Source organism: Chrysochloris asiatica, unplaced genomic scaffold (genome assembly GCF_000296735.1).
Source record: "Chrysochloris asiatica unplaced genomic scaffold, ChrAsi1.0 scaffold00077, whole genome shotgun sequence".
Lineage (NCBI taxonomy): Eukaryota > Metazoa > Chordata > Mammalia > Afrosoricida > Chrysochloridae > Chrysochloris > Chrysochloris asiatica.
Genome location: NW_006408595.1, coordinates 14,777,863 through 14,792,841, shown reverse-complemented (window position 1 = coordinate 14,792,841; position 14,979 = coordinate 14,777,863). Strand labels below are relative to the sequence as shown.

The 14,979-nt window shown below is 43.3% G+C and overlaps 1 protein-coding gene across 1 annotated transcript; it reads left to right on the top strand.

Annotated features, from left to right (window-relative positions):
* The first annotated feature begins 340 nt into the window (after positions 1-340).
* ASB8 (ankyrin repeat and SOCS box containing 8) lies at positions 341-10,300 on the top strand. The gene is made up of 4 exons (XM_006865339.1): positions 341-439; positions 4,875-5,034; positions 6,497-6,601; positions 9,293-10,300. Exons 2-4 carry the CDS (start codon positions 4,906-4,908, stop codon positions 9,923-9,925), a joined length of 867 nt encoding a protein of 288 aa, XP_006865401.1. The 5' UTR covers positions 341-439; positions 4,875-4,905; the 3' UTR covers positions 9,926-10,300.
* Positions 10,301-14,979: the final 4,679 nt, after the last annotated feature.

Here is a 14,979-nt window from a genome sequence, read left to right as displayed (position 1 = left end):
AACAAATGTACCAGAGTGGATTTAGAGGGCAAAAGATTTGGCTAAGGTGGTCCAGGAATGAAGCTCCCAGGCCAGTTGTCACTTGGAGACAATGAGGAGGGTGGATGAGGGCAGGAATGGCCCCCCGCAGGCCTGGTCCATGCAGGCGCTGCCACACAAAATCGGCGGAGAGGCATTGATCGCGAGCTGTTCTCCTGCTGCAGGAGCCATTCACCGCACGGAGCGCAAAGCCGCTGGGAGAAAGTAACCCAGGAACTAGGCCTCCATAGGGTGTTGGCGAGTCTGCGCAGGCGCTCCGGTGTACCGACGCCGGTGAGTGCGCAGGCGCCCATCCTAGTCGTTCTAGTTCTGTAAACAGAGGGTATCCACTGCGAAACCTCCGACTTCCGGGTCACGCCTTGACAGTGGCTTTCACCACCCAGCCCTGCCTTGCGATTCGGTGAGTCAGGCTCTCGGTGTGGGGAGGTCTGCAGCCAGGTTCCCCACCCTGGGACATTGCATCCAGTAACGCCTCCTACACTTCCCTGTCGGAGCCCGGGAGCCTTAGAGACTGCGTGAGACATAGTCCCGGGCCTTGGGGAGAGATAGTGCGAGGGCTGATCCGCTTCTGGGCTTCCCAAGCGCAAATTGCGCGACCCTTTTTCAGAACCGGCTCTAGGAGATTTGCCAGGATTGCAGCAACCTTTTGGGAGCCCATGGGGAAAGTGACACCACACGTCCTTGCATGCTGTGCCCTTGCCGTCTGCCCTCTAGCCTCGGAGAGACCCAGCTGCCGCGAGCCCTACTGGGCCTGGGTAGTGCGGTAGGTAGAGGCGCATCTGCTCCGGCCCGGGTGTTTTCGCCAGGCGGAAGCTCAGGCCTTTCTGGAGCCGGAGGTTGAACGTCGCCTTTCCCACTTTGCTTCCTTCTAGCGTCGCAATAAGAACTTCGTGATTTCTCCGGATCTTGTAGTGAAAGAATCTGGAAGAGAGGCCTTTTAACTTCAGCAGACTAGGGCTCAACAGGGTGCAACCGTGCATGGGTGCATGAAGAGAGGTCATGTAGGTTTCCTTGACCCTGGCACTGCCAGATAATGCGCTGGGCTGTTTGAACCGCACCAGACGCTCCTTGGAAGCCCTATCCAGGGCCGCTACAGGTCGGAACCTACTCAAAGGCACATAACAACGACCTTTCCTTTCAGGGAATGGTGTCATTTTGCTCTGAAGTTTCACTCTTCAACTGGGAGTGTCAGAGCTGCAATATTCAACCAGTGGTTATACTAGTCGCTGAGCCCTGGTGTGGCACTGTAGGATAAGCACTGGACCCAAGGTCGGTGTGATCCTCAAGGCCGGCAGTTCAAACCTACCAGCCTCTCCTCGGATATCCTATACAGTGTTGCTATAAGTCAGATCCCACTCGACAGCTCAGAGGTGTCGGTCTCCCAGAAATGGTTAAGGATCACTTCAGTCCAAACCTTTTTTAGAATTGGACTTAAATGAGCCTCCTCCTTGGTACAAAGAAGTATAAGATACAGACCTTTTTCTCGGAGAAGCTTACTGGCTGTTGGAGAGATGGAAATATATGGCAAATCTAAACTATCTAGAAAATTTCAGAGACATAAACATACATGTAAGCTCATTCATAGTAAAGTAGAGGGGGTAAATGTGCAGTTTGAATCATTGATACATGTGAGTTGAATATTTTTCACTTAATTTCTATTAAACTAAACATTTCTATTAATTAGTACTATATATTTTTCTCATGGTCAGCAGTTAGAAATTATCAGCTGTTCCGCGGGAGAAAGATGAGGCTTTCTGCTTCCATAAAGATTTACAGCCTCAGAATCCCCTGTGCAGGGTCGCTATGAGTAGGAACAAAGATAGTTGTTAAGTGCCTTCGAGTCGGTTTTGACACATAGCGATCCGTATAGGGTTTCCAAGGAGCAGCTGGTGGGTTTGAACTGGCTACCTTGTGATTCGAGGAGCTCTGGTAGCATAGTTGCTACCAACTACGTAGTTGCTGAACCTCAAGGTCAGCAGTTCAAAACTACCAGCTGCTCTGCTGGAGAAAGATGAGGCTTTCTACTCCTATAAAGATTTACAGCCTCAGAAACCCTGTTCTGGGTCGCTATGGGTCAGAACCGACTTGATGGTGCTTAACAACAACAACAACCTTGTGGTTCACAGCCCAGTGCTGATCCTATAGCGCCACACCATATATGTAGTTTGGTGAACATGACCAGCTTCCCAGAGTGTACAGTTCCATATTTATATAGATATAGATATATAGTCCTGATGTGGTGCTGTGGATTAATGTGCTGGATTGCAAGGTCGATTTGAACTGCAAGGCTGGTGGTTCAAGCTCACCAGCTGCTCCTTGAAAACCCTATACAGGGTCACAATGAGTTGAAACTGACTTGACATCACTTGAAAACAACAATAAATATATATAGAGAGAGTCCTGGTATAAAGATGCAGGCTCAGCACTGGACCTCCAGGTCAGTTTGAACTGCAAGATCAGTGTTTCAAATCCACCAGTAGCTCCTTGGAAACCCTATACAGGGATGCTATGAGTCAAAACAACTTGACGGTGCATAAAACAGCAACATCTATAAGTATACTGTATATTTTTAAGCCTATAGACTAGCAAAATAGAAACTATTAGAATTTATAGTTGTTGTTAGGTGCCATTGAGTCGGTACCGACTCATAGCGACCCTGTGCACAACAGGATGAAACACTGCTCAATCCTGGGCCAACCTCACAATTGTTGCCACGCTTGAGCCCATTGATGCTGCCACTTTGCCAATCCATCTCGCTGGGGTATATCCCACAATATATTGGGAGCATAATGACTCCATACAACAAGCACTATACTGCGAACGACAAGGTCTGTGGTTCAAGCTCCCCAGGTGTTGCTCCACAGGAGAAAGATGAAACTTACTGCTTCTATGAAGATTTAAAGTCTTGGAAACCCTGTACAGGGTTGCTATGAGTTGGAATGGACTTGACAGCACTTAACAACAACCCACAATATATAAAGGGTTGTTGTATTAAAACAAGCAAAATTTGCATATTATGAGATAGTCAAAGTAACTCTTCTTTTAGTAATCATTGTACACATAATGTACTTAATTATTGCAAGTATTGACTTTATTAGGATTCAAAGTAACAAGCTTTTTATTGGTTCAAAAATATTGAGAACCTGCCATGTGTTAGGCACTGTTGGAAAGAGACATAGTCTTTATCCCCAAGGAGTTTATATTTTCACAAGAAAATAGAACCCTGAACAGTAAACACTTAGAGAGTTGATGCTATATAAAGTTTTCTTGACAATTTTTTATTTGTATTTTTTCATAGAAGTGTTCCACCTTATTTGCTGTAGTATTGAGTGTTCCCAGCCAGAACCTCTTACTAAGCCAAAACTTTTCTCATGGTTGAATTTAAGTATATTACATTACTTCTTTCATCCTAAAATTCTCTGTAATGTGGTTAGGATATATTTGCTCAACTCTATTTCTCAATTGTCATAAATAACTATTAAAATAATGAGTTCAAATTATGTTCTTAAATTTGCTTTTCTAAAACTTGAAAGTATATGTCACTGGTGTGAAGGTGGAATTTTTTCCTCTCTAATTTTATATGGTAGCGTAGTGGTTACGAATCGGGCTGCGAACCTTAAGGTCAGCGGTTCGAAACTACCAGCCGCTCCGCGGGAGAAAGATGAGGCTTTCTACTCCCGTAAAGATTTACACCCTCGGAAACCCTGTACAGGGTCGCTATGGGTCGGACCCGACTCGATGGCACTTAACAACAACAACAACAATTTTATATGTAAGGAGCTCTGGTAGCGTAGTGGTTATGAATCGGGCTGCGAACCTTAAGGCCAGCAGTTCGAAACTACCAGCTGCTCCGCGGGAGAAAGATGAGGCGTTCTGCTCCCGTAAAGATTTACAGCCTCGGAAACCCTGTACAGGGTCGCTATGGGTCGGAACCGACTCGACGGCACTTAGCAACAACAACAATTTTATGTGAATTATTCCAGAATAGGTGCACTTTTGCTTCCTATACTACAATATTTTAAATGTTTCTCAGTTTTTTCTTTGCCTTGTCAGTAGTAACAGATGCATTTGTTCCATCGCATTCTCCCTCTCTTTTCACAGGTAACAGTGACTTCCATACTTTTTAGTCAGTCAACTAAGCAATATTTCTGAACGTGTGCTTTTTGTGAGACTCTGTGGTCAAAAGCACAAGACAAGGTCCTTTGCTCTCTTATCAACTACAATTTACATTGAGAAATAATATTTATGTAATAACATACCATAAGGCCAATATCTTAAATAAATAACCAAGAAGGTAGTGTTGATAATAAAGATGACAGAAGTGCAGAAGAGGAAAAGAATGCCTTTAGCATCTTTGTTGTTGTTAAGTGCTGTTGAGTCGATTCTGACTCACAACAACCCTATATAGGGTTTCCAAGGAGTGACTGGTGGGTTTGAACCAGCAACCTTGTGGTTAGTAGCCCAGTCAGTGCTTATCATACATCACCATATCAGGACTCTCGCCACAGTCTCTTTAGCCTTTAAAACCCCCTTCCTTGCTTAGTTTGTGAGTAACATAGCGTTCCATGGGAGCTCTTTGCACCTCCTAGAGAAGTCTCATGCACACTATTGGAGAGTAGAACAGAGGTACTAAGAGCCAGGGCATTTGCGTCCAGATTTACCAAGCTCCCTAAACAACTGTTAACAACTGTTATCGATGTCCTTATAACTAAGAATAAATTATATTAATCATGAATTTCTCAAAATCTGCTTTGGTACTGGGAAGACCTCAGATAACCCTAACCCTAAAGGCAGGTATGCTCGGTGTATGCCTAACACTTCTTTGTTTCTCGCAGTTTGGAGCATGTGAGCATCCTTGGAGCCTTGATGAGTTCCAGTATGTGGTATATTATGCAGAGCATTCAGAGCAAATACTCTCTCTCAGAGCGCTTAATCAGAACAATTGCTGCCATCCGTTCCTTCCCACATGATAATGTAGAGGACCTCATCAGAGGGGTGAGTGTGCCTTTGGGCAGGTAAAGTGGGAAAAGTCCTGAGGAACCCTAATCTAATACAGATTTGCAGCTTTGACTCAGTACAAGATCACAAGGAGTTACTACAGTCTTCTTAAATGTATTCATTGTTCATTAAGATGTATTCCCTGAGCTTTGTTTCTCTTCACTTCTCCCTTTCACATTGTATGTCTGGTAGAAATATTCTAGACGATGTTAGTCTCATTTTCTGTGTAAAATTTCTGTCTGAATATGATAAATATGGAGTCCAGCAAGTTCAAGGTCTTCTATCCATATAGTAATGTAGGAAGGAGTGGAGCAAAGCAGAGGGGGCTGTCAATTTCTTTGAGAGCCTTTCTTCATATATCTGGGTTATAATTACATGAAGAGATTTCACTTGCTTTCTATCTTATTAAAAACTACCACTTTCTACCCCTAAAAGAAAACTGCATGGTAATTTGTAATTTAGGAAATTTTTCACTATTAGTTATGTAACCATTGCTATTTAGTCGTTGTTTTATGACTCGTATCCTAAGTGTTTAATCCCTTCTTCGGTATATTATTCCCGTTGAAGAGAAGTTCTAGAGTAGTTTCACGATCACTCGAAAATGCACCCAGATGGTTACTTCTGTGCCTGATTTTGAACAAGGTTTAAGCACCTTATTTATAGCCTGGAACCCTGTCGCTGCTTCAGCTATGTGGCACAACTGAGAGGGAAAAGTCAGACAGTGTTATTAGCTCATTCTCACAGAAGTGGTATAAGAAGGCTCTGTCACGTTCTAATTCTAGCTCTGCCGCTGAGTCATTTGGTGACTTTGATCTTGATCAGACTGTAGTTTCTCCATCTCCTTTATCAGATTTGAAATAGAAGCACCAGGAGGGGCAAGGTGACAGAGAATGTTGATGCCAAGAGACTTCTTTGAAGATGTTGATAAATAAAAAGATCACAGTAAGATGACCCTACTATTTAGTGATGGTCATCTCTTAAATGCCAAAAAGAGCAAAGCCTTCCTAGTTCTGCTTGCCTCAGTCTGACAGACTCATTTTCCTGAAATTTTCAAAGTATGTTGTTAAGTGCCGTTGAGTTGGTTCCGACTCATAGTGACCTAGTGTAGGGTTTCCAAGGAGCAGCTGGTGGATTTGAACTGCTGACCTTAGTGGTCATAAAAAGTGGATTTCTGGTCCAGCTCTCCTGCCTATCGGTGGGTTCCCAGTATGCTTACATGTATGGTTAAGACCTCAACAATGTCCAGTTGACCATATGGAAGGCTCTAAGAAATTGACAGATCCTTCCATTTTTCTCCACTGTATTCCCTAGTTTTGAACATTGGCATTTAATTTATAGAAATGGAGACTGGGAACCAGTGGTCTGTTTACGATTTACTTAGACCCAAACTCTCCCCTTCAGCCCCAGCCCCAGCCCCAGCCCCAGCTCACTTCTGACTGAAGTCTACTCCTGCCCGTAGGGAGCAGATGTGAACTGTACTCACGGCACACTGAAGCCCCTACACTGTGCCTGTATGGTGTCTGATGCTGACTGTGTGGAGTTACTCCTGGAAAAGGGAGCTGAGGTAATGTTTTCAACATCTTTACGTTAATGATTCACTAAAACTTGACTTCAATTTCTTTCAGTCTCTCTTCCCACCTCCCGCTTTATCTTCTCATTTACAGTAGCATTGTGTATAACCTATATTAAAGCAAAATGTAGTGGGAGATATATACAGTAATCCTAAGGATTTCATTTCTTTGTCTTTCTTTTGTTTAAGCCTCCATGAGTCCAGGAAAAAGGCATTTTCTCCCTTTTCCCTTTTAGCTCACCTTCTGGTAGTTATTTAATTTCTATTTAGCCTTCTCAGGCCATATTGATTATCTACTTCCTTCAACTCTGATTAAATCTAAACCCTCTGAGACCAGCTATCCCATGTGTGGGAATCCCTGGGTGGTGCATATGCTCAGCTGCAAACCAAAAGATTGGTGGTTCAAGTCTACCTACAGGTGCCTTGGAAAAAAAGGCCTATTGATTGATTTCTAAAAAATGAGCCATCGATAACCCTGTGGAGCACTTAGAGTCTTACTGTGACACATCTGGGGGCACCATGAGTCAGAATCAACACGATGACAACTGGTTGGACATTCCTAGCTGCTGCAGATGGTTAACGAAAGGTTGGCAGTTCAAACCCTTCCATTTGAGTCCACAAGCATGTTGGCAGAAAGGCCTGGCAGCCATCTGCTTCTGTAATGTCACAACCTTGAAAACCCTACAGAGGGCCTTCTAATCTACACATATGGGGTCTTCATGAATTGGAACCAACTTGATGGCAACTCGATTTTTTGCTGTTTTGTTTTATCAGATGACTTACTGAGGGATGAACATCTCTAGGCAATCCCTCCGTCAGGATGAGGACACTTATGCTATTTCTGCCCACTAACTTTTCTGTCTTGAATTCTGATGTGGTGCTGTAGGATGTGCACTAGAGTGCTAGCCACAAGGTCAGTGGTTCAAACCCACCAGCCACTCCTTGTACCCTGCACAGGTCTCTATGAATCAGAACCTACTCGATGGCACATAAGTGATTTTCTGTTTTAGATTATCTTGTTCATATCTTCTTTCTAATGTATCAAGATAAACACATGGATTAATTTTCTTCAGTAGACCCATGGCATTAGCAAGAAGTAGCGTAGTATAATCAATGGTAGACTGCAGCCAGACTCGATGGGTCCATAGTCCAAATATGCTACTTACAGCTGAGTAGCCATGAACAAGTTGGTTAAAAGAAAAAAGAAAAGAAAAAAAAAAACAAAAAACTTTTTTTGCCTGTCTCCCCATCTGTAAACTTGGAATGATAATTGTACCTTCTTCGTAAGACATGTAGTAATTGCTAAGTTTGTTGTTGTTAAGTGCCGTCGAGTCGATTCCGACCCATAGCGACCCTGTATAGGGTTAAGTGTTTATTAAATAAGCAAAGTAGCAGTTTTGACTGTGAGTAATCTTAAACGCTTGCTTGCTGAGGCCCTCATTGGAATCAAGTCATGAAGCTGTGTGCAGGCCCCAAACACACTGGTCAGTAAGCCTCAGCGCCCAGTCATCTGGCATTATCATTCCGCATGGATGGTGTCTCACTGTTGTTACCTATTCTGTTACCTTTATGACTGAAAGCTCTTTCTTTGTGAAACAAAAGCCAGTGATTAATGCCAATGAGAAAAGCAAACATACCCAGGGAAATACAAGTTTTTAGCCATATAGAAGGTTGAACTCACATGTTGTGGTTTGGCTTTATCGCATTTGATGAGGGAGAATAACACATTATATATCTGGGGATTTGAAGTAGCCTTTAAAACTCACAGGCATTAGGAGCTGATTCCTTGGTGGAATTCTTAGCTTCCATGTGGGAGATCTGGTTCGATTCCCAGTCAATGCACTTCATGCACAGCTACTGTCCATCTGTCATTGGATGCTGAACAAATGTCAGCAGAGCTTCCAGACTGACAAACTGGTAAGAAAGGTCTGGTGGTCTCCTTTGAGAAGTCAGTTAATAGAAATCCTATGGGTCGCAATGGCTCAGTCTCCATCATCATGGGGATAACAGTGTGTTATTCCAGAGTGCATGGGGTCACCATGAATCAAGGGCCAACTCCACAGCAGCTAATAAAAAGGACAAGATGCCAATTCTCAGCAAGCCAGCTGCTCTCCCAGCAATGGAAGATTTGTGGTGTTCCCTCCACATGTTTTAGCAAGTTCTCTTGTGAACTCACAGCATATTGTTACAAGGGGCTGACTTAACAATTAGAGCTGCTCTGAATGGTTAAAGAGTACAACAAAGCTACATGGGCAGCTTTGGCCTCATTACTTTTTAGCTTAGTTGCATTAGCCACAGGATAGAGAATCAGGATAAGTGAAACCATCCTAAACCTTTACTCTGGCTGGTACATTCAAGTTGCTCTCCAATGTCTTTTAGAGCAGTTACAAGGACCTAGACTTCATCTTCTCATTCTTTTCACCTATGGTAGAAATTCTAATGAATAGTAAATAAGAGAAATGATATAACAACAAAAACCTGAATAATGCAGGCCAGCTAATAAATGCAGGTAAGAGTGGAGCTCCTGTCATACCTCCATCCTGATCACCAACACTCCCTGGGTAATACTTGCTGGCCCTTCTGTTGAAATACTATGTAAGAAAGATGCTAGGTCTATACATGTGTACTTTACTCCCTATCTTGTCCCCAGTGTGTGTCTACTGTAATGGTTCTTCCTCTTTACAGGTGAATGCCCTGGATGGTTATAACCGAACAGCCCTCCACTATGCAGCTGAGAAAGATGAGACTTGTGTGGAGGTCCTGTTGGAGTATGGTGCAAACCCCAATGCACTGGATGGCAACAGAGACACCCCACTTCACTGGGCAGCGTTTAAGAACAATGCTGAGTGTGTGCGTGCCCTCCTAGAGAGTGGGGCCTCCGTCAATGCCCTGGATTACAACAATGATACACCTCTCAGCTGGGCTGCCATGAAGGGAAATCTTGAGAGCGTCAGCATCCTTCTCGATTATGGTGCGGAGGTCAGGGTCATCAATTTAAAAGGCCAAACACCCATCTCTCGCCTGGTGGCTCTGCTAGTCAGGGGACTTGGAACAGAGAAAGAGGACTCTTGTTTTGAGCTCCTCCACAGAGCTGTTGGACACTTTGAATTACGAAAAAATGGCATCATGCCCCGAGAGGTGGCCAGAGACCAGCAGCTTTGTGAAAAACTGACTGTTCTGTGCTCAGCCCCAGGAACTCTAAAAACGCTCTCTCGCTATGCTGTGCGCCGAAGCCTGGGACTCCAGTATCTTCCAGAGGCAGTGAAGGGCCTTCCACTGCCAGCTTCTTTGAAGGAATACCTGTTACTTGTAGAATAACATGGAAGAGAAGCTTGTACTATCATGTAGGCAACTCTGGGTGAGGGTCTCCCCTGCAGTACTGTCTCTTTGCCATAGAAAACAGAGAAAGCAGCTGTTCCTACTGTGTGGTTTGTAGACTTTGAGGCAACATGTCAGAACAATAACTCCCACACCACCTCCCCTCTGCAAACCAACCAACCAACCAACTAAGAAAAACAACAAGAAAAAATCTCTCACTTTTGTTTTCTGTTTATTGTTCATTTAACTTTTTATATTGCACCCTGCAAAAGAGAGGTCTCCCCCACTCTCCTCTTTAGGGAAAGACTCAACAGTGCAATTGAATTTCTATAGGATGATGACAAGTATTTAAAGAATGTGTGTTTGATTGTCCTTTCCCACTAGAAGAATCCCTGTAGAATCATTCTAATTGGTCTGTGAAGAGAAACAATAGTTGTGACCCAAATGTGAAGATACTGCAGTTTCAGATGCTCCTTAGAGTGCCACATCTCCATCAAAGTAGACAGCAGTGTTTGCCTCTTTTTCACGGGTATGTACAAGGATACAATAGTTCAGCAATGTTACTGTAATATGTGGCTGCTTTCCACACATTAGAAGAAATAGGAGATTCTAAACCGTCCTAAGAATTCCTGTTCTCTTGTGGCTCTTTTTCTTCTTCAAAGCTGATTTGCTCGAATGGACTTAGCAGACATTTTTTGTAGCTTATTGTACCTTATTGTAGAATAAGGTGTTTTTTGCTCTAGCAGGAGAGGAATATGGGCTAAGCAGCTTTTTCCTGAGGGTCCTCTTCATTCACTCTGCTTAAGAAGTTAGAATTATTTTTCTTTCAGTTGTTTTTGGAAACTGATTTTTATTGATCTATACAAGACTTCTGGTGTGGTGCTGTAGGATCAACACTGGACTACGAACCAGAAGGTTGGTAGTTCAAGCCCACCAGCTGCTCCTCAGCAATCCTATACTGGGGTTTCTCTGAGTCAGAACCAACTCAGTGGTACTTACAAATACAAGACTTCCGGGGTAGTGCAGATTGGGGAATAAGTGGGGGAAGTGTTATGTGAATTTCTTTGGAAATGGCCCAGCTACCCAAAAAGGATCTTTTTTAATCACTAGTACAAGGGAAACTTCAAAAAGTTCATGAAAAAATGAAATGATAATGGAATTTTCCCACAAACTTTGAAGTCCCCTCATAGTCACAATACTCTTCCATCTTCCTAGACTAGGTCAAGTTGTTACTGATCTTAGATGGCCTGTATGCAAATTTAAAGTTTTGTTTTTTTTTTTTTTTGATTGGGAAGCACAAAAGTGAATGGAATCTGTTGACACAACTAATTTCTGAGAGTATGTCTCGTTTTGATCTTTTGCTTGTTGGTGTTTTTTGCCCACTTAAAAAAAGAAATAAATAGTTCTTAAACCAAATGTGGCAATTGCTATTACTTTTCTCCACTTTTTCCTGGGTTCCCCCCCCCCCATCCCCAGTTTCTTTCTGCCTGCCTGGGACTTCAGTGCATTTTTCCATAACAACCTTATCTATCAGCAAGCGATTGAGACACTGGTAAACAGGAAGACTTGGATAGAGTAATCTGGAAAAGTTTCCCTTTCTCCCCCAACCCCAAATTTGGAATTACTGCTTTTATGGGTTTCAACCCTAGATGCACATTCAACCGCAATGGGAGCTTCTTAAAAGCACTGATGCCAGACCAATTATCTGAGTCTCTTGGGGTCTATTTGAGGACATGATGCTTTTCCAGAAGCTTCTGTGCAGCCAGAAATGAGAACCATTGCTTTAGTCAGTGGTTCTCAAACGTAGCTGTTTATTAGACCTGACTCTGGTAGCATAATGGTTACAAATTGGGCTGCTAATCTCAAGGTCAGCAGTTCAAAACTACCAGCGGTTTTTCGGGAGAAAGATGAGGCTTTCTGCTTCGGTAAAGATTTACCTCAGAAACCCTGTACAGGGTCGCTATGGATCGGAATCGACTCAACAGCATTTAACAACAAGGGCACTATAAAAAATACTAAGGCCTGGGCCCCACCTCCAGAGATGGATTTAATTGGTCTCAATTAGGTCTGGGCCTGAGTGTCTTGTATATGTTCAAACTCACCAGCTGCTTCTCAGGAACCTTATACAGGGTTGCTGTGAGTTGGAACTGACTCAGAGGCACTTAACCACATGTATGATTTGGGTACAAATTTATAGAGCAATTTAGTTTCCCATTCACTTTATACACATTTCAACAATGTATCCACCTTTCATAACAGTTACAATCCCTTCAATGAAACAGCACTCTTCCTCCTTCCTCCCTGGGTTCTCCATTTCCATTTGCTGCACCAGCCCCCCCCCCACCTTTCTGCCTTGAAGGGCAAGTGCTACCCTTTAAGACTCGTATGATTAGCTGTTCTGAGGAGTCCATTCTGGCATGAAGATTTTTAAAGACACCCCAGGTGACTCTAATATTCAGACTGGGTTTGAGAACCACTCATTTCTCATCATAGACATTATGCTGGAGAGGAAAAAAAACTTTCTCTATCGTGCTATTGGTGGCTAATAAATTGTTTCACCTCCACTTAAGAGTTGAACCAATTTTCACTTTAATGAAATGGCATTTTCCTTCAAAGGTTTTAGTTTTATTTTTCAATGTTTCTTCACTATGCTGTTGCTTTTTTCCAGATCATAGTATAATGAATTTCTTAACTCTACAAAATGATATTTCCTTTGTGATGAGCTTTCCAGCCATCTCTTCCCTCATCATTTTCCTAGACACAGAGTTGTAGGATTACAGGCAGTGTCGTGCAGTGGATTAGTCACTATGGTTCTTCTAACATGTGGCTCTGTAGGATAAGCACAGGACTGTTAACTGCAAGGTCGGTAGTTCAAACCCACCAGCTGCTCCTCAGAAACCCTATATGGGGTCTTTGTAACTCACTTAATGATGGGATGGGACCATGCAGATTGGGTATTATTTCCTCTTTTTCTGATAGGTCTGGGTAAAAGAAGGTGGGGGAAGATTCTGCCATCATTATATGATTTAGTTGTAACATTGCCCAAGCAAAGGGCTTATGGCTGAGTGAGGACCAGAGAGAGGCCTGCCTGCAGCCATGGCTGGCAAGAAGCTGTACTGACCAAAGAACTGTGTCCTAAGCATTTCTGACCCAGTACTGTACCCTGTTAATTTCCCTAATAAACTCCATGATCATGAGTATTGTATGAGTTTTTTGTGGCCCTTGCAATGGATTATTGAACCCAGCTGAATGAGAGGGATGGTTGGTGTCAGAATTAGGGTAAAGGAGGGTGGAGGCCGGTCTGAGAACTGGCTTTGGACTGATGCTGATTCTCCATCTCCCTACATGTGATGTTAAGAGGCCGTCAGAAGCACCCCTCCCAGGCAGGAACAAGGAACTATAAATTAATAGTCGATAGTACCATCATACTATTTCCCTGACCTGAATGAACGCCTAGACTTTCACAGCCCTTGTAGTTGTGGATTTGAAGTTAACAGGGTCGGGAGGAGAGCATGGGAAATGTAGTCAGAACTGGGTTTGAGTCCCAGCTTTGTTAAAGACTGTGAGGCCTAGGGCATATTTAACCACCCTAAGCCCCAGAGTTCTCATCTCTAAAATTCTGAAATGAGGCTGTCACCCTCCTCATAAAGCTGTTTTGAGAATTCAGTATAACATGTAAAATGCCTAACATGGGGCTTGACATTTTAAATTTCTCTTCCCTTAAAGAATTGTACAAAGTGCACTTGGCTGCTGTAAGTACGAACTCTGAACAAAACCCTTGTCAGTCACTGTTCTGAACTGTGATTAGGGTAGGGCTGTAACACTGGGCAGCCAGCAAAAGTGGAGGACTAGGAGGATACTTTCCCCTACCCTTTGTTATAAGTCCTGGTGGCAGAGTGGTTAAGCGCTCAACTGCTAACCGAAAGGTTCATGGTTCAATCTCACTTGTCACTTTACAGAAGAACTTTGGTATCCAGCTTCCTAAAGATTACAGCTTTGTAACCCTGTGGGGGAGTCTGTCGTATAGGATGGTTATGAATTGGAATAGACTTGATGACAATGTTTGGCTTTTTTGGTTGTTCACCCCTTGCAATATCTTGAATGTCCTACTTCATCAGACAAGTGAGGAAAGTTCACTGGAAGAAATGTGTGTGCCTGTGATAGGAGTTGAGATCTGGATATTGGAGATTAATCTTAAACCTAACATGAAAATTGGGCACCATGCTGTCAATTCAGGGTATTGCCTATGGTCCTGGTTCCGGGCACCATCAGTATGACAACAGTCACTTGGGTACAAGGAGGAAGCAGCAGAAACAGAATAGTTGCAGCTGAAGAACTGGTGCCTTTCCAAAGTAACAGGCCCAGACTTTCCTGTACACCTCTCCCCACACAAATGGAGCCTGTCTTACACTGGGTAGGAGTACTTATTGCAGACCGCAATCACTGAGGTGTTGAGGCCCTGTGTCATGGATGAAAAACCAACACAGCGGCGCCACTCAGGCTTGCTAGCCAGGGACCCTGAGGGCCCAAGGAAGTAACCTCCGGACGTCCTGGGTTCATTGGCTTTTACGAACTCACTGTTGGGCTAGCTCTGTATAATTTGCTTTAGTCGTATTAATTCATTCTATGCTTCAAACTCCAGTAATTGTAGCTTCTGAGAAAATGGTTTCTTATGTGCCTCTCTTAATGTCTCCACTGTGTTGGCAGTGCTTAAGATTCTGGGAACAAATCTCTCTGAGGAACAAACTCTGGCCACCTGGCAAACATAGCTGTTCTTTATCAGATTATTCAGTTGTGTTTGATATTAACTTAATACATGAGCCCTTGATACTCACGGACAAATATTAAAACAAAAAAACTTCTCCTAATGTGAGACTGTAAAAAGTTCCTAAGGCAAGTTTGCTGGGAAGCTTAGGAGACAGGCTGCCCAAGGAATTAACTCAGAGTAGATTGGTGAATTCCAGGGTTTTGTCTACAGAATAATAGTGTCAGACTTCGCAGTTCTCCCTGGGTGCAGACCATTAACATAGGTGTCTTCCTTCCTCCTACAAGCC

Excerpts from the sequence above, each read along its gene's own strand:
- ASB8 (XM_006865339.1), top strand. The coding sequence starts at position 4,906 with ATGAGTTCCAGTATGTGGTATATTATGCAGAGCATTCAGAGCAAATAC. Across the intron at positions 5,035-6,496 it reads TAGAGGACCTCATCAGAGGG|GGAGCAGATGTGAACTGTAC; the intron begins GTGAGTGTGCCT and ends TCCTGCCCGTAG. Across the intron at positions 6,602-9,292 it reads TCCTGGAAAAGGGAGCTGAG|GTGAATGCCCTGGATGGTTA; the intron begins GTAATGTTTTCA and ends TCCTCTTTACAG.